The sequence below is a fragment of the Symphalangus syndactylus genome, chromosome 4 (assembly GCF_028878055.3).
Source record: "Symphalangus syndactylus isolate Jambi chromosome 4, NHGRI_mSymSyn1-v2.1_pri, whole genome shotgun sequence".
NCBI classification, from domain to species: Eukaryota; Metazoa; Chordata; class Mammalia; order Primates; family Hylobatidae; genus Symphalangus; species Symphalangus syndactylus.
This window is the reverse complement of record NC_072426.2, coordinates 13,484,272-13,509,451: the sequence shown is the minus strand read 5'-3', so window position 1 is coordinate 13,509,451 and position 25,180 is coordinate 13,484,272. Positions and strand designations below refer to the sequence as shown.

General features: G+C 37.3%; 1 protein-coding gene across 5 annotated transcripts in view; it reads right to left on the bottom strand.

Moving 5' to 3' along the window:
• The window catches only part of CEP162 (centrosomal protein 162), a 108,596-nt gene that overhangs the window by 24,535 nt on the left and 58,881 nt on the right, over positions 1 to 25,180 (bottom strand). For 4 of the 5 annotated variants that reach the window (XM_055274087.2, XM_063637799.1, XM_063637800.1 and 1 more), the window contains 7 exons: positions 20,971 to 21,097; positions 19,595 to 19,758; positions 18,675 to 18,779; positions 8,817 to 9,029; positions 6,069 to 6,694; positions 3,082 to 3,223; positions 234 to 332 (listed from right to left, as the gene is read on the bottom strand). In XM_055274087.2, coding sequence (XP_055130062.1) covers positions 234 to 332; positions 3,082 to 3,223; positions 6,069 to 6,694; positions 8,817 to 9,029; positions 18,675 to 18,779; positions 19,595 to 19,758; positions 20,971 to 21,097 — 1,476 coding nt within the window. The remainder of the gene's footprint in view (positions 1 to 233; positions 333 to 3,081; positions 3,224 to 6,068; positions 6,695 to 8,816; positions 9,030 to 18,674; positions 18,780 to 19,594; positions 19,759 to 20,970; positions 21,098 to 25,180) is intronic. The other variant, XR_010120434.1, reaches the window with a different exon arrangement.

The window sequence follows — 25,180 nt, the reverse complement described above, 5'->3', positions numbered from 1 at the left end:
ACTATCTACAAAATCTCAACAGCAAATAAAACACAGACAACTTAATGACTTAATATCCGAACTTCACCTGGGGAAAGCAGATTTTACATAAGCACGCTGCTAATATTTTCTTGACATGTGATACTTTCAGGTTATGTCTATTTGTACATTTAGGTAAAAAATTTATAAATATGAATATGATTGAAATGCCTAAGAAAAACTTATTTTAGCCCAATATTTTGGCTATTTCTTACCTCTTTCTGTAGAATTTCTTCTCGAACTTGAGAAACCACAAGAGACTCTTGTTTACTCTGCAGCTCATTAACTTGACTTTGGAAATGTCTTATAAGTACCTAGGAAATTGTTAGAAGTGCTGAGTTAATAAAGCTCCTCCTTGAACACTATCTGAAAAATACAAGAGAGCCAACTCACAAAAGGGAACTCTTATATACTGTTGGTGGGAATGTAAGTTAGCACAACTACTATGGAAAAAAATTACAGAGATTTCTCAAAAAACTAAAAATAGAATTACCGTATTATCTAGCAATCCCACTACTAGGTATCTGTCCAAAGGAAAAGAAATTTGTATATCAAAGGGACACCTGGCACTTGCATGTTTATTGCAGCACTATTCACAATAGCAAAGACATGGAATCAATCTAAGTTCCCATCAACAGATGAAAAGAAATGTGGTATATATACCCAATGGAATACAATGCAGCCTTAAATAAGAAGGAAATAATGTCACACGCAGTAAAATGGATGGAACTGAAGGTCATTATGTTAAGTGAAGTAAGCTAGGCACAGAAGAATACTGCATGTTCTCACTCATATATGAGAGCTAAAAAACTTGATCTGATGAACACAGAGAACAGAACAATAGATACCAGAGATGGGAGTGGGGGGTTGGGAAGGACGAAGAGAGGTTGGTTATGGGTACAAATAGTTAGATGAAATAAGTTCTAATGTTTAATAGCAGACCAGGGTGACTGTACTTAGCAACGATATTATGTATATTTCAAGGTAACTAGAAGAGAGAGTCTGAAGTGATACCAAGACATAAAAATGAACACTCAAGGTGACAGAAATCCCAATTACCCTGACTTGATTATTATACATTCTTTGCATGTAGCAAACACTCACATGTATCCCATAAATATCTAAATCATTATATATCAATAAAAGGGGAGAAAATAAATATGAACATTTTCATGACTAGAAAAAGTCCTTTTAAAATAAAGCTCTATAAAGTCTACACATTTGGAAAAAGGTAGACAATATTATCTTTATACTCTGGTTAAGTTTGATAGTTTTTATTTAAGAACTATGGCTTAAATATAACATAAGCCTCATAATAGCTGTGAAATAAACGTCAGTCTCATATTTTTAGGTAAACTGAAATATATGAACAGATACTTCCATCAAGAAACTAAGAGAAATTGGCAAAAATTTATCTCTAATGCTGTACTTTTAATGATCAGACTATGCTGATTTCTCTAACTCAATTTTACAATATTACATTTATAACTCTGGGAAAATAACATTTATGGTACTATGGCATCATGATACTACTTTTCTCAACTCTTCCAGACTATTCCTTACTACAAAATCACTGGATAGAATGCTTAAAGTTGCCCTCTGACACTCTATTCCTATGGAGGATAAGGCTAGAGAGGTTCTCTGTAAGGCTGTATGGATTGTTACTTTCGAAAGGCACTTTAAGTATTTTTCATTAACGTAGTCAAACAGTCCTTTTTCTCCTCAGTGATCTGAAGTTAAGTTATAGACTTCATTACATTTTGCCCCTAAATACTTCAAATGCCACTTTGGGAGGCCAAAGTGGGTGGATCACTTGAGGTCAAAAGTTCGAGACCAGCCTGGCCAACATGGTGAAACCCCATCTCTACCAAAAATACAAAAATTAGTCAGGCATGGTGGCATGCACCTGTAATCCCAGCTACTTAGAAAGCTGAGACAGGAGAATTGCTTCAACCTGGGAGGCAGAGGTTGCAGTGAACTGAGACAGCCTGGGTGACAGAAGGAGACTGTCTCAAACAAAACCTTCAAATGCTTCAACATACATCTCTTTAGAATAAGGGCATTTCTCACAAAACCATAACATTTTATACCTAAGAAAATTTATAGTAATTTCTTTGGATCTAATAGCCAGTTCATATTCAAACTTCCCCAATTGAGGAATTTAGTTTTAATTAAGATGGTATTAAATAATTATACTTGGTGAGATAATTCTTTCTTGATGTTTTTCTCCCTGAGCTTCTTTCTTAAAATTGAAGCTTACAGACAAGATGAACACAATAAACATTCATATATTTTCAACTTGATAACCCAAATGGTGGCTGATCTGCCACCTGTTTCTTTTTCTTGGATATACCATTTGAAAGTAGATTGTAGATGAAAGTCCTATTTTAATGCAATTTTTATAAGTGACAAACAGTACAGAAAGCAGGCCACATGGTAGTGCTCATAGATATTCTAAGTAGATATACCTATTATTCAAAAAGGAAGACAGATTTATTTGAGGAAATGCTGATGAGTTGGCAGCATTCCATATAATAATTCTTAGAAGACTATGCTCCATCACTGCAAGAGCTGTGTATCTCTCTGTTCATTATTTTATTCCAGTGCTTGATTGTCTATTGACCTGAATCATTATTTGTTAATAAAAGGTCACGGGGCAGGAAGAATGCCTAAGTATAACTGTCAGCTGAGACTTGGGGATTTGGTTCAACATCCAAGTTCAAGTACTAGGGTCCTAATCATGTTAGACATATACCTCACCACCTGTGACGAATTTAGAGAAAGACTTATTTGAGAAGTATAGGGACAAACTGTAAAAACATTTATTTATATGGTGTAGTTTTAAAGTAGAAAAATTAAATGTATAGTATTATCTTCTTTAAAAAAATTAAATATATAGTATTATCTTCTTTAAAAAAGAAATCAAGCCAATAATAGTTTCCCATTTCTATCACCAAGCTGAAAAAGTTAAAACATTTCCAAATAAAACAATGTTAACTTTAATCTCATTAAAGTCAAAACAAGTTTATTCAAGTCAAAAGATAAAATAGATTTGTCATCTACCTCTTGAGTTGCTATTTTACGATTTAGTTCAGCTACTTTGGAAGAAGAATTTTCTACTGCATTTTGGCAAAGGAGTTTCTCTATTTCTCTCTGATGAGATGCTTTGAGGGATGCAATGTGTGCTGCAGTATCTTCCTTGACCCTACAGAGCAAATGAAAGAAAACCACACATAAAAGTGGCTCTTCAACCTCTAATTCGGAGTTAGCACAAAAACAGTAGAAGAAACCTGGGAATTAAGCAAAGGGAAAATGGGCACCAATATTAACTGCACTGTTAGGTGCTTTATACATTACTGCCTATGAGTTCTATGACCAATCCATGAGCTACTATTTACTGAATTTTATAAGGGCAAACTTGAGGAAATAGTGATATATCTCTACTTTATCCCCAACGTGAGGCTACACTTTCTGAGGGAATCTAGGGTTCCAAAATAACTGTCTGAATTTAAAGCAAAGCACATGACATTTGATCTTTTAAGATAAACTCAGATTTCCTGCCCAGATGCTTCTTTGGAAAATCACAGCTGTTCCCTTTAGAATCTTCAATGCCTTGCAGGCAGCATTAACCAATTTTCAACCTATGCATGAGACTCCAGGGCTAGTTGAATGTTGTGAGAATGAGACAATCTTTACGGTAATTCTCAGGACATATTATGCTTGTAATATGCAATTAATTAATTTGGACTATAAGAGTGAAAGACTATTCATTTGTCTCTGTGATAAAATTTATTCAGAGGCAGTTCACTAAATGGTTAAAATTATAAATAAAGATTTGGTATATTTCCTACAGATAAACATTTTCTCTCTTATTGGAAAGACTTGAAAATAACAGCATTTAACTTAAAGCATGTATTTTAGTAAACTGCTGTTGCTACATATTAATATGGTGCTTCCCAACTATAGACAAATTTATCCATTGCTTATTTCACCATATGAATATTTCTCCATGGATATAGTATGATTAGGGTCCTAGAAAAAGCATAAAAACCTAATTAAAGCACATACAACTGAATGACAGTAAAAAGTCTAAATATGGGACTAGAAAAGTTTATTCCTCACTTCTCAGGCCCAGACTTATCTAAGAAACAGATTGACAATATTAACAAATTTTAAATGATGTACAGGAAAATCAATAGGAAAACCTGAATTTTAAATTCTTTCCTGGATAAAATGTGATTCTTCTTAAATAGCTTCATGCTACTGTCATAATATTCAGGACTTAAGAAACAAGGTTTCCATTTGGTAGCAGTATGACTGCCATATGGTAACAACATAACTCACTCACTGCCATGGCTGCCAGTCAATAAGAATTTGTTGGGTGTTTCCCATGCTCATTCTGCTCCTACAGCATATTGCTGTGGGGATGCAAAAGAAGCATAATCTTACACCGGTTCTCAAGGAACTACAAGGCTGTGTATGATTAATCCTTTCCTGGTACATATTAGTAAGTTATGTAGGAGTTGGGGGTAGGAGAAGGCAATTTCCTGGGAAGTTCCACGAAATGTTTTGTGAAGGTAGTACTTATAACAAGAATAAGCAAAAGGCATGAGGAAATGTGACAGATTAGGTAAGTAGAGTAGTATTAGAATAGTGATGAGACTTGAGATGCTAGGCAGAGAAATTTAGTCTTGATATTTAAGGAGGCTGGGAGTCACCGGAGAGCAGAGTGACCCAGGTATATGAGTATTTAAAGAATATTAATGATTTTTAAGCAAGATGACTGGGGAAGGTTAAAAAAAGGAAGATTGGAGTGGGAAAATTGTATAATGGCAGCACTGGTTTATTAAAGTAAGGAAGATCGGAAAATGCGAAACATTTATACCAAGGAATAACAGAGATAAAGCTGGGCTGGCAATTAAAATAAATATAGACAGGGAAGGGGAGCTTGGGAAGGAGAATTAATTTACAGGTAAAAAAAGGAAACTTGAGGTACTGGTGATTCCAAGAGAAGCAATCCAATAAATAGTTCTAGGTTTCACATTTGAACTCAGCAAAGAGAACAAGACTTTAAAAGTAAATCTAGAAGTCATGGTTCATAGAAACCGTAAGAATGGGTAAGTTTAGCAACAGAGAAAGAACAGAGAATAACCAGAAAACCAAGAGCTGAATGCTGGTAGAAAGCCAGATTTTGGGGATGGAGAACGAGGAAGGGTCAGAATTCAGTAAAAGAAACAGAAAAGGAGTTTTGGTCAGAGCTGCCAAGCCACGGAGGTTAAGGGAAGAAGCCATTTCAGGAGAAGTAGTGTGGTCAACATTGTTGAAGAAAATGAGGAAGGAGAAAATGCCACTGGACTGGGAAAGGTCATTATTGAGACCAGGTTTAAAAGGAGTGATGATGAGAGCCATATTTAAGAGGAAGTGAGATAGAAATAAAAGAAAAGACTACTTGTGAAAAACGGGTGCTGAAGGACAGGATTGGAACCTGATCAGGTGAAAAAAAGATCTGAGGATGTCAAAAGACTCAGAGGAAAGAGACAGTGGATAGCAAATAGAGATAGTGAGAAGGAAATGGATGAGTATAAAGTTCCTTAAGGCATGAAGGGATGTGATCACCAGGTCAATTTGAAGAGTTATTTTTGAAAAGAGGACCTTTTCCTTTTAGACTGCCAACTAGCTTTAACAATAACTGTTTTCTGAAAGCAATCTGTCTATAGCAATAATAAACTATGACATTCCTTTGCTAGACGAGCCCAATGAGTCAGCTTATTAATACCATTTGGGTACATGCCAAAAGGCAAGACTGGCGAGCCCAAGGACACAATTTGGGTTGACACAAATGTTCAGGTACATCAGAATTTGGGCCACCAGCAGATAGAAGACTCTATCCTGAAACAGATATATGCTCAGCAATATAATATAATATATTAATATTCACTTACGAATTCAGTTCAGGGTCAAACTAATTATCTGGAGGAAATATATCATATAATTTTTCAATTTTTATCTTTTTATTTTTACAAATATTTATAAATAATTTAACGTTTTACCTTCTCATGGAGTTTTCAAATTGATTCATCGCTGCTTCAGATTTCATCTTCAGTTCATTCTTCTCTGAAATTAGTCCCTCTAGCTCATTTTTTAATCTGTAGTTTTCTTGTAAAACTTCTGAAACATGGGAATCAGCGAAAGTATGTGGTTGGTAAAGCTTGCTGTCCAGGCTTCCAGGGAAGGAGTCAGTATTTCCTTTACTTGAGTGCAAAACATCTTTCTTTGCCCTTTTGGCACACATTTCCTCCCTGCCCTTAGAGTTCTGATTTGATAGCATCATTCTTCTGTCTTTCTGAAGCCTCTCCACAGTTTTTGAGAGGTCTTGTATTTCTCTCTTTTTTGCAGCCAGTTCTTCATTGAGTCTTACTAATTTAGCTTTAGCATGAGCCTGTTCCACCTGGAATTCTATAGACTGAAAATCTTTATCATTTTTCTTGACGTCTAATTCAGCATTCTGATGTTTAAGAACGTCTATTTCGGCTTCAAGGTTTCTTACGGTGATCTGATGAGCTTCCTTGATGTCATCAAGTTCCTTCTCTAGTGCTTTAATTCTGGGAGAGTCATGTTGATTCAATTTGCAGGCAAGTAGCTGCTCCTGCTGCTCTAGTCTTTGTTCATACTGAATCTGAAGGAAAGAATCCATGTAATGCCAAACACCTGTTAAACGTTTCATTAGTTTCTGAAGCCCTGCAAACTAGAGGGTCCTACCTAATCCGTTATTCAGGTACTCATTATACATTCTGATGTCTACAATTCTGTTTCTTCAGTGAGTCAAATGTATTGAAGTCCTATTCTTTCAGGGCATAACATTATATATTCTTGATGTATGTTATGTAATTTAATAATTGATATGTTGCTTCATAAATATTAACTTACATATGTTCTTACACACTCCAAAATTTATTTTAAACCTCACAATAAAACCTATTATTATGCAGTCTTCTCCATGCAAACTATCAACACACTCTTTGAGGATAAACAGTAAAGCAACTGGGGGCACTGAAGACTTCGGGAAACAGCACATTTTCAACCTTCTAACATCAATTTATTAATTTCATAGAGAGTAAAATGGCCTGGAATTTGTATACTGGAGCTTTAATATTTTGTTTAGTATTCAGCAAATGAAATAAATAATTTCTTCTATGGAGGGAGGCACCAGCAGTGTTTGCTCATTCATTCAATGGATATTTACCAAGCTATGACCTTATGCCAGGCAATATGCAGGTTCTAGCAACAAAAATACTCAGTTCTTATTTTCAAAAAGCTCACAGCTTGGTGAGGAGAGCAACATGGCAGCAGCTACAATGTCCCACGAGTGCAATAATGGCCCTGTAAACATAGTGCAGTGAGTGCAGAGGAGGCAAGGCCGCCCTAAGTGTCTGGAGGCTTGACGGAAGGTGTGAAGACTGCACAGAGACAGCACATTTACGTTCGGTCTTGAGAGATAAGTGTTAATTAGGGGTTAGGTGGAGTCAGGGATGTTTTGGAAGTAGGAAGAGCACATGCAAAAGCTGGTGGAATGTTTGGTATATACAGGGAATCAGAAATGAAAGGGGGAAGAGGCAAGTAGTAAGCAAAGGCAGGTGTGGGATGGGGCAGGGGGTTGCAAAAAGAAACAAGTTAGGGTGTTTAGATTTAGATACATAAAAGTGGAGTAGGGGGTTGGAGTTTACACCTGACAGTCTTATTTGGTTGGTGGAACACTAATAATAATTATAATCATTAATTGTTTGCTAGACTCCAGGCATGTTATCAGGGATATCTATCTATCTATCTATCTATCTATCTATCTATCTATCTATCATCTATCTATCTATCTATCTATCTATCTATCTATCTATCTATCTATCTATCTATCATCTGTAAAAGAGGGTGGAATAGAAGAAACCCAAGCTCCTTGATGTGACCTTAATTAACAGGCCACTGTATTTCCAGGTTATCAACCTTCTACTGTTTCTGGAATCTAATGTTCTTTCATTTGTTGCTTTTCTCGGGATATAAATAAGTGGGGAATGAGATGAGCTTCCTAGAACATCTCAGCTCCCTCATCTGCAAAATAGTGTTAACAATATCTACTCCTCACAGGTGTTTGGAAGGATTATGCAAGATGAACAGTGATATTTATGAAAGCATCTAGCATAAATTCCTGACAGACATGTGCTCAACAAATTTTTAAAAATAATCTATAACTGTTATTTGTCTACAAATTTTTTTTAAAGTAAATGAAATATGTCCTGTTTCATACTTGGTCTGTTCTAGCACTTGTATTTTCTGATTCATTCCTGTTTCACAAAATAATGGAAAACTCAGAAAGTAAGACATTTCTGGAAGATGCTCCCCTATCCGCTGTTCCTAAAATGTATACTTCTGTCTTACTCTCCTACCCTTCTCTAGATAAATTTCAGTGAAAATATTTCCAAACATGGTAATTTCTTTTTTCCTTTTGTACTGAATACATATCAAGTGTGTCTTATTCTGCTTTTTCATGACTTAATTTCCACTAATTCTCATATTGAGAGAGGTGATGTAAAGATTATCCTGTGCTTGATTACTGTCAGAAATAGAAAAGTTGCTGAAAAAGGACACCAAAATAGGATGGACTTGGTTTCTTTGGCACCTATTGATACCAGTGGTAATGGTTTCATGGGAAAGAATGTTTATAGCTATTTGTTAATGTGAGATCCTAAGAAGTGCTTGCCCCCATTGTCCATCTCTGACCTTTATCTCTGAGGCTACTTAGCACTTACCTTCATTTTCTGAAACTGTTGTTCCATGGTACGAAGGCTTTTCTTTGCATCTTCATCTTTGCCCTCCAGATCAGCCTCTAGCTTTTTTATCCTTTTCTCCATAAATTCCACTGTATTTTTATCCACTGTATCACCAGCTGCTGATGCAGCCAATATTAAAGCAGGTAAAGAATTGGGATATCTTCTCTTCAGAATCCCTTCCATTTCCTTAACCTATTAAAACATATTTTCCACCAAAAAACTCTTAGATTTAATAAATGAATTCAGTAAAGTTTCAGCATACAATCTACAGAAGTCAGTACCATTTCTATATACCAATAACGATCTCGCTGAGGACCAAATCAAGGACTACTTAGGAATACATTTAACCAAGAAGGTGAAGGATGTTTGCCAGGAGAACTACAAAACACTGATAAAGAAAACCGTGACATAGGAACAGCTCCGGTCTACAGCTCCCAGCCTGAGCGACACAAAAGACGGGTGATTTCTGCATTTCTCTTTGAGGTACCGGTTTCATCTCACTAGGGAGTGCCAAACAGTGGGTGCAGGACAGTCGGTGAAGCGCACTGTACGCGAGCCAAAGCAGGGCGAGGCATTGCCTCACTCGGGAAGCGCAAGGGGTCAGGGAGTTCCCTTTCCTAGTCAAAGAAAGGGGTAACAGACGGCACCTGGAATATCGGGTCAGTCCCACCCTAATACTGCGCTTTTCCAATGGGCCTGGAAAACGGCACACTAGGAGATTGTATCCCGCACCTGGCTCGGAGGGTCCTATGCCCACGGAGTCTCGCTGATTGCTAGCACAGCAGTCTGAGATCAAACTGCAAGGCGGCAGCGAGGCTGGGGGAGGGGTGCCCGCCATTGCCCAGGCTTGCTTAGGTAAACAAAGCAGCCAGGAAGCTCGAACTGGGTGGAGTCCACCACAGCTCAAGGAGGGCTGCCTGCCTCTGTAGGCACCACCTCTGGGGGCAGGGCACGGACAAACAAAAAGTCAGCAGGAACCTCCACAGACTTAAATGTCCCTGTCTGACTGACAACTTTGAAGAGAGTAGTGGTTTTCCCAGCACACAGCTGGAGATCTGAAAACAGACAGACTGCCTCCTAAAGTGGGTCCCTCACCCCTGAGCAGCTTAACTAGGAGACACCCCCCATTAGGGACAGACTGACACCTCACTTGGCCGGGTACTCCTCTGAGACAAAACTTCCAGAGGAACTATCAGACACCTGAATTTGTGGTCTCACGAAAATCTGCTGTTCTGCAGCCACCGCTGCTGACACCCAGCCAAACAGGGTCTGGAGTGGACCTCTAGTAAACTCCAACATACCTGCAGCTGAGGGTCCTGTCTGGTAGAAGGAAAACTAACAAACAGAAAGGACATCCACACCAAAAACCCATCTGTACATCACCATCATCAAAGACCAAAGGTAGATAAAACCACAAAGATGGGGAAAAAACAGAGCAGAAAAACTGGAAACTCTAAAAAGCAGAGCACCTCTCCTCCTCCAAAGGAACGCAGTTCCTCACCAGCAACGGAACAAAGCTGGATGGAGGATGACTTTGACGAGTTGAGAGAAGAAGGCTTCAGACGATCAAACTACTCTGAGCTATGAGAGGAAATTCAACACAATAGCAAAGAAGTTAAAAACTTTGAAAAAAAAAATTAGAAGAATGGATAACTAGAATAACCAATGGAGAGAAGGGCTTAAAGGAGCTGATGGAGCTGAAAGCCAAGTTTCGAGAACTACGTGAAGATTGCAGAAGCCTCAGTAGCAGACGCGATCAACTGGAAGAAAGGGTATCGCTGATGGAAGATGAAATGAATGAAATGAAGCGAGAAGGGAAGTTTAGAGAAAAAAGAATAAAAAGAAATGAACAAAGCCTCCAAGAAATTTGGGACTATGTGAAAAGACCAAACCTACGTCTGATTGGTGTACCTGAAAATGACGGGCAGAATGGAACCAAGTTGGAAAACACTCTGCAAGATACTATCCAGGAGAACTTCCCCAATCTAGCAAGGCAGGCCAACATTCAGATTCAGGAAATACAGAGAACGCCACAAAGATACTCCTCGAGAAGAGCAACTCCAAGACACATAATTGTCAGATTCACCAAAGTTGAAATGAAGGAAAAAATGTTAAGGGCAGCCAGAGAGAAAGGTTGGGTTACCCACAAAGGGAAGCCCATCAGACTAACAGCTGATCTCTCGGCAGAAACCCTACAAGCCAGAAGAGAGTGGGGGCTGATATTCAACATTCTTAAAGAAAAGAATTTTCAACCCAGAATTTCATATCCAGCCAAACTAAGCTTCATAAGTGAAGGAGAAATAAAATACTTTACAGACAAGCAAACGCTGAGTGATTTTGTCACCACCACGCCTGCCATAAAAGAGATCCTGAAGGAAGCACTACACATGGAAAGGAACAACCGGTACCAGCCACTGCAAAACCATGCCAAGTTGTAAAGACCATCGAGGCTAGGAAGAAACTGCATCAACTAACGAGCAAAATAACCAACTAACATCACAATGACAGGATCAGATTCACACATAACAATATTAACGTTAAATGTAAATGGGCTAAATGCTCCAATTAAAAGACACAGAATGGCAAACTGGATAAGGAGTCAGGACCCATCAGTGTGCTGTATTCAGGAAACCCATCTCATGTGCAGAGACACACATAGACTCAAAATAAAGGGATGGAGGAAGATCTATCAAGCAACTGGAAAACAAAAAAACGCAGAGGTTGCAATCCTAGTCTCTGATAAAATGGACTTTAAACCAACAAAGATCAAAAGAGACAAAGAAGGGCATTACATAATGGTAAAGGGATCAATTCAACAAGAAGAGCTAACTATCCTAAATATATATGCACCCAACACAGGAGCACCCAGATTCATAAAGCAAGTCCTCAGTGACCTACAAAGGGACTTAAACTCCCACACAATAATAATGGGAGATTTTAACACCTCACTGTCAACATTAGACAGATCAACGAGACAGAAAGTTAACAAGGATATCCAGGAATTGAACTCAGCTCTGCACAAAGTGGACCTAATAGACATCTACAGAACTCTCCACCCCAAGTCAACAGAATATACATTTTTTTCAGCACCACACCACACCAATTCCAAAATTGACCACATATATGGAAGTAAAGCTCTCCTCAGCAAATGTAAAAGAACAGAAATTATAACAAACTGTCTCTCAGACCACAGTGCAATCAAACTAGAACTCAGGATTAAGAAACTCACTCAAAACCACTCAACTACATGGAAACTGAGCAACCTGCTCCTGAACGACTATTGGGTACATAATGAAATGAAGGCAGAAATAAAGATGTTCTTTGAAACTAACCAGAACAAAGACACAACATACCAGAATCTCTGGGACATGTTCAAAGCAGTGTGTAGAGGGAAATTTATAGCACTAAATGCCCACAAGAGAAAGCAGGAAAGATCCAAAATTGACACCCTAACATCACAATTAAAAGAACTAGAAAAGCAAGGGCAAACACATTCAAAAGCTAGCAGAAGGCTAGAAATAACTAAAATCAGAGCAGAACTGAAGGAAATAGAGACACAAAAAACCCTTCAAAAAATTAATGAATCCAGGAGTTGGTTTTTTGAAAAGATCAACAAAATTGATAGACCGCTAGCAAGACTAATAAAGAAGAAAAGAGAGAAGAATCAAATAGATGCAATAAAAAATGAAAAAGGGGATATCACCACCGATCCCACAGAAATACAATCTACCATCAAAGAATACTACAAACACCTCTATGCAAATAAACTAGAAAATCTAGAAGAAATGGATAAATTCCTCGACAAATACACCCTCCCAAGACTAAACCAGGAAGAAGTTGAATCTCTGAATAGACCAATAACAGGTTCTGAAATTGTGGCAATAATCAATAGCTTGCCAACCAAAAAGAGTCCAGGACCTGATGGATTCACAGCCGAATTCTACCAGAGGTACAAGGAGGAACTGGTACCATTCCTTCTGAAACTATTCCAATCGATAGAAAAAGAGGGAATCCTCCCTAACACATTTTATGAAGCCAGCATCGTCCTGATACCAAAGCCTGGCAGAGACATAACCAAGAAAGAGAATTTCAGACCAATATCCTTGATGAACATTGATGCAAAAATCCTCAATAAAATACCGGCAAACCGAATCCAGCAGCACATCAAAAAGCTTATCCACCATAATCATGTGGGCTTCATCCCTGGGATGCAAGGCTGGTTCAACATACACAAATCAATAAATGTAATCCAGCATATAAACAGAACCAAAGACAAAAACCACATGATTATCTCAATAGATGCAGAAAAGGCCTTTGACAAAATTCAACAACCCTTCATGCTAAAAACTCTCAATAAATTAGGTATTGATGGGACGTATCTCAAAATAATAAGAGCTATCTATGACAAACCCACAGCCAATATCATACTGAATGGGCAAAAACTGGAAGCATTCCCTCTGAAAACTGGCACAAGACAGGGATGCCCTCTCTCACCACTCCTATTCAACATAGTGCTGGAAGTTCTGGCCAGAGCAATCAGGCAGGAGAAGGAAATAAAGGGTATTCAATTAGGAAAAGAGGAAGTCAAATTGTCCCTGTTTGCAGATGACATGATTGTATATCTAGAAAACCCCATTGTCTCAGCCCAAAATCTCCTAAGCTGATTAGCAACTTCAGCGAAGTCTCAGGTTACAAAATCAATGTACAAAAATCACAAGCATTCTTGTACACCAATCACAGACAAACAGAGAGCCAAATCATGAGTGAACTCCCATTCACAATTGCTTCAAAGAGAATAAAATACCTAGGAATCCAACTTACAAGGGATGTGAAGGACCTCTTCAAGGAGAACTACAAACCACTGCTCAGTGAAATAAAAGAGGATACAAACAAATGGAAGAACATTCCATGCTCATGGGTTGGAAGAATCAATATCATGAAAATGGCCATACTGCCCAAGGTAATTTATAGATTCAGTGCCATCCCCATCAAGCTACCAATGACTTTCTTCACAGAATTGGAAAAAACTACTTTAAAGTTCATATGGAACCAAAAAAGAGCCCACATCACCAAGTCAATCCTAAGCCAAAAGAACAAAGCTGGAGGCATCACACTACCTGACTTCAAACTGTACTACAAGGCTACAGTAACCAAAACAGCATGGTACTGGTACCACAACAGACACATAGATCAATGGAACAGAACAGAGCCCTCAGCAATGATGCTGCATATCTTCAACTATTAGATCTTTGACAAACCTGACAAAAACAAGAAATGGGGAAAGGATTCCCTATTTAATAAATGGTGCTGGGAAAACTGGCTAGCCATATGTAGAAAGCTGAAACTGGATCCCTTCCTTACACCTTATACAAAAATTAATTCAAGATGGATTAAAGACTTAAATGTTAGACCTAAAACCATAAAAATCCTACAAGAAAACCTAGGCAATACCATTCAGGACATAGGCGTGGGCAAGGACTTCATGTCTAAAACACCAAAAGCAATGGCAACAAAAGCCAAAATCGACAAATGGGATCTAATTAAACTAAAGAGCTTCTGCACAGCAAAAGAAACTACCATCAGAGTGAACAGGCAACCTACAGAATGGGAGAAAATTTTTGCAACCTACTCATCTGACAAAGGGCTAATATCCAGAATCTACAATGAACTCAAACAAATTTACAAGAAAAAAACAAACAACCCCATGAAAAAGTGGGCCAAGGACATGAACAGACACTTCTCAAAAGAAGACATTTATGCAGCCAAAAAACACACGAAAAAATGCTCATCATCACTGGCCATCAGAGAAATGCAAATCAAAACCACAATGAGATACCATCTTACACCAGTTAGAATGGCGATCATTTAAAAAGTCAGGAAACAACAGGTGCTGGAGAGGATGTGAAGAAATAGGAACACTTTTACACTGTTGGTGGGACTGTAAACTAGTTCAACCATTGTGGAAGTCAGTGTGGCGATTCCTCAGGGATCTAGAACTAGAAATACCATTTGATCCAGCCATCCCATTACTGGGTATATACCCAAAGGACTATAAATCATGCTGCTATAAAGACACGTGCACACATATGTTTATGGCGGCACTATTCACAATAGCAAAGAGTTGGAACCAACCCAAATGTCCAACAACGATAGACTGGATTAAGAAAATGTGGCACATATACACCATGGAATACTATGCAGCCATAAAAAATGATGAGTTCATGTCCTTTGTAGGGACATGGATGAAACTGGAAAACATCATTCTCAGTAAACTATTGCAAGGATAAAAAAACCAAACACCGCATGTTCTCACTCATAGGTGGGAATTGAACAATGAGAACTCATGGACACAGGAAGGGGAACATCACACTCCGGGGACTGTTGTGGGGTTGGGGGAGGGGGGAGGGACAGCATTAGGAGATATACCTAATGCTAAATGACGAGTTAATGGGTGCAGGAAATCAACATGGCACATGGATACATATGTAACAAACCTGCACATTGTGCACATGTACCCTAAAACCTAAAGTATAATAATAAAAAAAAAAAAAAAAAAGAAAACCGTGACATAAACAAATGGAAAAACATGCCACGTGCATAGACTGGAAGGATTAGTATCGTTAAAATGACCATACTGACTAAAGCAATCTACAAATTCAATCCAATCCCTATCAAATTACCAAAGTCATTTTTTACAGAATTAGAAAAACCAATCCTACAATTCCTATGGAACCAAAAAAGAGGCCAAATAGCCAAAGCAATCCTAAGCAAAAAGAACAAAGCTGGAGGTATCACACTACCTGACTTCAAATTGTACTACAAGGCAATAGCAGCCAAAACAGTATGGTACTGATAAAAATAGACACATAGATCAATGGAATAGAATAGAGAACCCAGAAATTAAGCCACATGCCTACAATCAACTGATCTCGGACAAAGTCAACAAAAAGATACACTAGGGAAAGGACACCCTATTCAATAAATGGTGCTGAGAAAAATGGATTGTCATGTGCAAAAGAATGAAACTGAACTCACACCTCTCACCTTATACAAAAATAAACTCAAGATGCATTAAAGATCTAAGACCTCAAACTATAAAAATCCTAGAAAAAATTCTAAGAAAAACTCTTCTGAACACTGGCCCAGGCAAAGGATTTATGACCAAGTCCCCAAAAGCAAATGCAACAAAACCAAAAATAAACAAATGGACTTAATTAAATAACCCCATTAAAAAGCGGGCAAAGGACATGAACACACATTTTTCAAAAGACATACAAGTGGCCAAAAAATATGAAAAAATGCTCAACATCACTAATCACCAAATAAATGCAAATTAAAACCACAATGAGGTACCATCTTACACCAGTCATGGGTAAGATGGGGATGGTAACAGCAGCAATTTCAAAGGGTTGATACAATTGAGGATCAAATGACTTTCATCTTGGTAAGCACTTAGAGTGCCCAGCATATAGTGAGGGCTTGGTAAGTGTTGGCTTTTATGATGATTTCACCTCCTAAGGCAAGATGGTTTGCTGGTGCTCAAAATCCTGTTCATATTTGGTATTTAAGGGGCATATGATTTACAAAGTTAATATAAATATTTCCATTTGTGAAAACTGCTTACACATTTATTGATATATCATAAATTGGGATCTATCCATCTACAAATATTAGTCATTTCTTTCACCCGAAAAATTCAAAGCTTTGTTTCCTCTGATATTAGTTAACTGAGTTAGTTGTAGGTATATGAAAATACATGTATACATACCAACACTACATATATTAAAAAGAGAACTAGATTTTATAAATATAACATTTTAAATTAATGTATTCATTTAAAAATTTAAGACATATTTTCAATCTGATTTTGATATCTTGAAATACATACTGTATTTTTTGGGAAAAATGAGATTTTATTTGTATCTTCTTTAATTTTGCTTTTTAATATTATTCTTTCGTCAAAAATATCAGTCTGGTATACAAAGTAAATTTTTTTTAACTCTCATTGCAAATTAAACCATGAAATATTCCATTAAATAAAAAAAGCACAAACACAATCTAAAATTTTCATTACAATATGCATCTAATTAGCCCCATTTTTACTTATATTCTATTTAAAAATAGATAATTCATACTTAGTCTATTTAAGAATAGACTAATTATAATTATTCTGAATATATTGTGATATACCTTGATTAAAAAATACGTATTAAGGTTTAAAATATCAGGATAGAAATGCTCATGGAAACTAAATAAATACGATCTGAAATGTACATGTAGCAATCCAACTATATAGATAACTATTTTAGAAAAATATAAGATGGTGAACTAATGTTTAATAAAAGTATTAATACAAAAGGGAGGTTACTTTTATAAAGTGGTATATCTCTTGCCAATATGGATTCAATTCTACATAGTTTCTCTTAAAATAAGTTATAAAGAAGTAGCTCTTTTGGTCTTTTTTCTCTCCCACTTCTGGATGGCTTCTTAGATTAGCTAATCTAAATTTTTAGCACTAAAGAAAATTGAAGCAATGCTGGACTATACTTACTTCAGAATATTTCTAGTTCTTTTTTTAAATTAATTATTTACTTTTTTTTTTTTTTTTTGAGATGGAGTTTCGCTCCATCACCCAGGTTGAGGTACAGTGGCGTGATCTCGGCTCATTGCAACTTCTATCTCCCAGGTTCAAGTGATTCTCTTGCCTCACCCTCCCAAGTAGCTAGGATTACAGGTGTGTACCACCAAGCCCAGCTAAAACCATGCCTGGTTAATTTTTCTATTTTTTAGTAGAGAGAGGGTTTCACCATGTTGGCCAGCCTGGTCTTGAACTCCTAGCTTCATGGGATTCTCCTGCCTCGGCCCCCCAAAGTGCTGGGATTGCAGGCATGAGCCACCACGCCTGGCCAAATATTTCTAGTTCTTCATACCACGTTTGGCTGATCCTTTCTTGGCCCTGACTCAATCTACCCAGTCATACCTTTTAATATAAAAATAGGTCTTGTAAAAGTAATACAGTTAATTATTTGCTTAGTTTTCCTTCTTCTCATAAAACTGGGATAATATTCAGCCCCGTAATGACCTCACAGTTTCGGATTTATGATGGAATAATACCCATATGTCTAAGTACCATGACTTGACTACAGAATCATGTTCCCTTATGAACAAGGCTGGCAATTCATATTTTGTTTTAAAATATTTAGTTATGAATATAAATGCTATATTACAGTGTTTTAAAAACAGAAGGAAAAAATAATAATCCTGCCTCCTAAAACAAATACTTAAATAAAAAAATCTTTATTTTAATAGGCTTCACTTTATGACTAAAGGTCTCCCACACTGACCACAAAATGAGATTTCTAAGCCTGAACTGTAAGAAAGAGCTGAAGATAATGGCCAGCTCTTTGGGCAGCTGCATGTTTTGTTTACGGGGTGTTTTGTAACATTTCCCAAGCATTACCAGCATGTTCCCAACTCAGGGATCTCCCTCCGGTAGTCCTCTCTCAGCTGTCTACGGTCAGGAAGAGAAATCCTAACTCTATATCCAGAGTTTCAAAATTCTACTTCCTTCTTCCTAGATGTCTAATAGAGCTAGGGTACCAAATTACCTTTTATCAACAGGTCTACCATCTTACGAATGAGGCACATTAGTCTAAAAATTATGTTGTTATAAAGCTGTAGGTATACAAAATGATGTTATTACTTTTACTAATGTAAATACTTTAAAACAAAAATTTCCAGGTCAACTCCATCTCGTGGGAACTCCTGAAACAAAAGAGAAAACCAAAATGCACTATATATAAAATATGCTCATGAAAATTTACCGTGAACACATACTTGTCGCTCCAGATCCTGAATTTTTTTGGCATCTGCTGCTTTATCTTTTAAGCGTATCTTCTGCTGAATAGATGGATTCCCAGATTCAGCTTTCAGTTTCTCAATCTGTCAATAAACAAATAACATGTTAAGAAGCATATGTAAACGTAACAGAAAAGCTCCAGGGAGGAAGCATATTAGTTCACTCATACATTTATTAATTCCCCAGCAAAATTTGGGGAATTAATTCCTCAAATTCTTTGAGCTCCTCCCAAGTTCCAGGCACTTCCTAGATCTGGCAGGAGATACGGAAGGCAAACGAGACAAACTAAGTCCCTGCTCCCAAGATGCTTATGCTCTAGTAGAGGGAGAGAGTTGATAAGCTACTAAATAAAGTAAATCAAAGGGAAAATGAAATAACTTCAGAGTGGTAAGGGCTAAGAAGAAAATAAAACAGGTGAAGGGATAGGAACAAAGAACCAGAAGTTGAGGGATTGGCAGATACATTAGGAAAGGGAGTCAGGAACGTCTTTTCTAGAGAGTAGACATTTGAGCCAAGAAGAACAAGAAGGAGGAGTGAGACAAAAAAGAACTGAAGCTAGAGTATTCCAGGCCAAGAAAACAAGTGGAATGAGTCCAGCATGTTCAAGAATCGGAGGAGCTCTGACGTGGCTGGAGAAGAGTGACTGAGAGCAGTGTGGTACCCGATGACACTGAAGAGGCAGGCAGGGTTCGGACCCCACGGGGGCCTGACAGGCTGTGATAAGGAGCTTGTATTTATTCTCAGTCTAATTTAAAATAGACTATATCTCTAAAAGCAAACCACCGATCTTAATTAATAGTTCAGAGTAATGACACAATGATAAAAGGTTATGTAGAACGGATATGACGGACAAAAGGATTCATCTGGAGAAGAAATACATTCTGAAATGATCTATTACCTCAAGTTTGAGCTTCTCGATTTCCTCATTTGCTTCTCTAAGCCGAAGTGCATCTTTATCCAGAAGTTCCTGATTTTCAGCATACCACTGTAATCTTTTTTGCAGACGACTGATTTCTTGTTTATGTGTTTCTTCTAAAATTTTTATTTCATATAATTTCTCACCTATAAGATAAAGTAACTCAATAACCTGCTTGTTGTTCACCAAAATATGGAAATAAACTAAATTAAAAGATTTTAAATGAAAACCAATGCCATCTAATGACAGCATTATGAAAAAAATAAGAAGCATAAAACAACTGATGTATACAACATAGTGTCTAGCTTAATCTATTAGTCAAAGGAAATAAGAGATTGTGTTTATAATCCAAATTGTCAACCTTATAGCAAAGTTGGCTATGTAGAAATTTTTGATAAATTATTTTCCACTAACCTTTTTAAAATTATAAAAGTAAAGTTGTTTCCATGGGAAAATAAATGTTGGATTTAAGAAATAATAAAAATGAAGAACGCCCATAATTATATTAAAAAGTAACAACGACAAACATTCAGGAGTGCTTATTACCATTTATTATGTTATTTACTACAACAAACTTTTACAATGGATACTACTATTATTGTTATTACTCTATATTTTACAGATAAGGGAAGCAAATGTCATTTTCTTACAAACAGGTCAGAATGGATTTCTCTGCTGAAGCTCATAATACTGCAGAGGAAAGATCCTAACTTTTGCAAACAAGGGCTCCTCTGATCTAACTTTCTATCCCTGTGTTCTGCCACTCTAAGTTATGGAACATACTTCTGCAGCCTCTCTCCATCCCTTCACTTTCAAATTTTACTACCCTTCAAGGCCCATCTCAAATGCCACTCTGCCCCAAAACCCTCATTTGGTATCCCAATTCCTCTCATGTTTGCTTGTAATTTTTTCTTACGAGTATTCTTATCTTACTCTCCTTGGTTTTCGTAGTAGGGACCATGCCACATTTATCTATGTGTTCTTTATAAAACCCAGCGCGCTACCATTTATTCTCTTAGCAAATACATAACAGCCTGCAAAGTTTCAGACCCAGGGAAAAGAAGACAGGCCTTGCCCTCAGGAAGGTCACAGTCTAGCTAGGATGACAGATTTGTGAACAACCAAACATAAATGCCATGAATCCAAAATAATTCTTGATTTTCTCGTCTTGCAATTATTCCTGTTAAACCCAATCAAATTCATACATCTTTTAATAACTAATTTAAAAAAATGTTTCTGAAATTACAATACACTTCAAGGAGTAGCATTTTGATTATACCATTCAATTTCTATTACTTAAATTCAACATTAGAACAGCTATGATTATAAAGGTACACTGTTTCAGCTCAGTGTTTTACCTGTGACATAAGCAATCTGATTTTTGGCTTGGTCCCTCTCTTTCTTCATTTTCTCCAAGTCTACTTCAAGAGCTTGTTTGTCTTGTTTCAGTCTTTTGATGTCTTCCAATAAACTGTCTTTTTCTTTCTTGATATTCAAAAGAAATATAAAAGCAAGTTTTTTACGGCCACAATAAATTGTGGTATAGTCTTTCAAACAATCCATCATGAACACTGCTGCAAAATATTTTCTCTAAATTTTAGTTCTGATGTTATTACTACCACCTGCCCTACCCCAGAATTTTTAATGGCATGCAATAGCCTATTAAAATCAGTTCTAATTATCTCAACACAGCATTAAAGACCTCTCAATCTATTGTTCTAACTTCTTCCATATACTAACCATATTGATGACCCACGAATTCTCTTGCTTGGATTACTGTAATAAGCTCTTAACTAGTATTGCCTCTTCTACCTCTGGCTCCTACAGTCTATTCTCACAGCAGCCACATGAATTGTTGTACAGTCAATTAATGTCATTCTCCGTCAAAAACTCTCTGCTGGCCAGGTGTGGTGGCTCATGCCTGTAATCCCAGTACTTTGGGAGGCCGAGGTGGGTGGATCACTTGAGGTCAGGAATTCGAGACCAGTATGGCCAACAAGGTGAAACCATATCTCTACTAAAAATACAAAATTAGCCAGGCATGGTGGTGCTCGCCACCATGGTGGCGGGCACCACCATGACAAATGGGATCTAATTAAACTAAAGAGCTTCTGCTTAGCAAAAGAAACTATCGTCAGAGTGAACAGGCAACCTACAGAATGGGAGGAAATTTTTGCAATTTATCCATCTGACAAAGGACTAATATCCAGAATCTATAAGGAACTTAAACAAATTTACAAGAAAAAAAACATTAAAAAGTGGGCGAAGGATATAGACAGACTCTTCTCAAAAGACGGCATTTATGCGGCCAACAAACATATGAAAGAAGCTCATGATCACTGGTCATTAGAGAAATGCAAATCAAAACCACAATGAGATAGCATCTCAAGCCATTAGAATGATCATTAAAAAGTCTGGAAACAACAGATGCTGGCAAGGATGCGGAGAAACAGGAATGCTTTTACACTGTTGGTGGGAGTGTAAATTAGTTCAACCATTGTGGAAGACAGTGTGGCGATTCCTCAAGGATCTAGAACTAGAAATATCATTTGACTCCGCAATCCCATTACTGGGTATATACCCAAAGGATTATAAATCATTCTACTATAAAGACAGATGCACACGTATGTTTATTGCAGCACTATGTACAATAGCAAAGACTTGCAACCAACCCAAATGCCCAATGATAGACTGGATAAAGAAAATGTGGCACATATACACCATGGAATACTATGCAGCCATAAAAAAGAATGAGTTCATGTCCTTTGCAGGGCCATGGATGAAGCTGGAAACCATCATTCTTAGCAAACTAACACAGGAACAGAAAACCAAACACTGCATGTTCTCACTTATAAGTGGGAGCTGAAGAATGAGCACACATGGACACAAGGAGGGGAACATCACACAAGAGTGCCTGTTGGGGGGTGAGGGGCAAGGGGAGGAGAGAATTAGGACAAATACCTAATGCAGGTGGGGCTTAAAACATAGATGATAGGTTGATAGGGGCAGCAAACCACCATGGCACGTGTATACCTATGTAACAAACCTGCACATTCAGCACATGTACCCCAGAACTTAAAGTAAAATAAACAAAACAAAACAAACAAAAAAAAGAAAACTCTCTGCTGGCTCCTTGCAGGGTTAACTCAAAGTCCTTACCACGACCTTTAGTGTCATATAACCCAGCTTTACCCATGACTGATCACCTCTTCTATAAATTCCCACCTATTCCATTCTAGCCAGAGACCTCCTTGCTGTGTTTTGAACACTCCTACCTCAAGGGGTCTGCACTGTCTCTTCTGCTTGCAGTGCTTTGGGACCCAGATAGCCAGGCAGTTTCCTCCTTTACTTCATCAGGATTTCTGCTCACATGAAGCCCCAGAAGGCCTTCCTGACCACCCTATCTAAAACAGCAAGCCCCATCCTGGCCCCCAGACACACAGTTTCATTTTTTTCTCACAGCACTCACCACCACCTGACATATAAAATGCAGGATTTTATTTTGCCAAACTTTGTATCATAAATGCATAAAAAATGCTTGGGACATCAAAAAATAAAAATGGAATTCTCAATATGGACTACATTCTATACTACTCTCAGTAGGTCAAGGTGTTGTGCCCCATTCCTCTGCTTGACAAAAACCATACTTATCTTTTAAAGCTCACTTCAAATTAAGCTAAGCTATTCCTGATAATCCCCTCTTCTGTCTCCCACAAACTTCAGTACCTCTAGTATGGCATTTATTACTGTTTCCTATGACACTGATTCATGTATACGTAACCTCTTCTTTTTATTAGGCTGAAGGCTCTACGGGGACCAAGACTGATTTAGTACTACTTGTTTACTTTATGGTACTAAGTGCATGGCATGTATTAGATAAATGTAGGCTAAACTGAACTTATGAAATTTCTGGACTCAACAGCAGTCAACTCGGTATTTAAGTTTCAAAATGACAAGTTCTTACAAACTCTGTTTTACACTATCTTACAATTTAAAATTCAGTCTTAGAAAATAAGAGCATTTGTAAAGCATTGTATAATCTTAGTTTCTAGCTGCACTGCAGATTTAACTGTATCATTTCATTGTTTAATCTTCTGTAGATGTCCTTTCAGGAGAGCCCTGAAACCAAAATTAATCTAAAAGTTGCTGAATGCTCTTTCTGAAAAAACCTGTTGCTTAATTAGTTCAATCAATTTAGAAAAGTTCTCTATCAGTGTCTACTTCATGGAATTACAGTATTTTAGAATTCAAAGAACTGTAAACATCTTAAGTTTAATCATGCCATCACTCAATGGATGTCCACTCCAGGCTTGCATATTTCCAGGGACAGAGAATGACTACCTTGAAGAAAGTGAGTATGCCCCATGTTAAACCTGTGAGCCAGAGGCTTTGGGCTGACAAGTACTTTTCCTCTCTCATAAGTTACCGTGCAGACATTCAGAGAGGCCTCTGCCACTCTTGTCTTTACCCACTTATGCTTCGAAGGCCTCTAGCTTCTGGAAGGTAACAAACTCAGGGCTTTTGCATTTGCTCTTCCCTCTGGCTTGAAGCCTGAATCTTTGCATGGCTGGCTGTTCCTCCTCTTCAGCTCTCAACTCAGACATCTCTTTCTCAGAGAGAGCTTTCCTGTCCACACTATTAAATGCCGCCTTACCTCTAACTCATCACCCATTAGCCTCTATTTTCATTTTCTTCAAAGCACTCCTATCTGTAATTATTTACTTGTGTATCTGGTGTTCGTCTTCTTCACTAGAACATATGTTCCTGGTGAGCAAGATCTGTCTCTGTCTTATTTACCTACTGTATTTCCAATGCTTGATTGAGTGCCTGGTATATGGCAGGTGTTCAATAAAGGCTGTCTGATTAAATGAGTCGTAGTCAGCCCCATTCTCCCCCCCAATCCTGGGATACTAAAAGGGAAGGGCTCAGGAACTTACCTTTTATTACATTTCCACCCATACTTTATAACCAACTGACATTTTAAGAATATACTAATTGCACTAATTTTTAAGGTATAGACTACACACAAATATACTTGACATGATTATTTTGTAGATTTATTCCAGTATAAATAATTTTTGCTCTAAAACTATTTAAGAATACCAAAGTAAATGAAAATAAAGGTATGTTTACATTCTATCTTGCAGTATGTGCACAAAAAATTCCCAAATAATTTTTACTATTATTTTAAACTAAACTAACACCTTTTTTTTTTTTTTCCTGATTTCTTTTAGGCTACCCCTGACTTTGGTAGCTTCAAAATGATGGGACTAAATGTGGATTTTTACTCATTTATGTTGAGTGGGACTTACTGTGCTTCCTAAATTTGAGAATTCACCTTTTACCACTTCTAGAGAATCCTCAGCCATTACCTATTAAAACATTTAAATGTGCATTAGGGCATCTCATATTTCTTAATATTTCTGATATTTTATATTTCTCTATTTTTCTGTCTCACTCCAAGTTCTTTTAAATTGGTCTTTCAGTTTAATGCTTTTCTTAGTTGTTTATGATCATCTACTTCATTCTACTTTCTTAATTTCCGGCATATATCATTCCCGCAGCTCT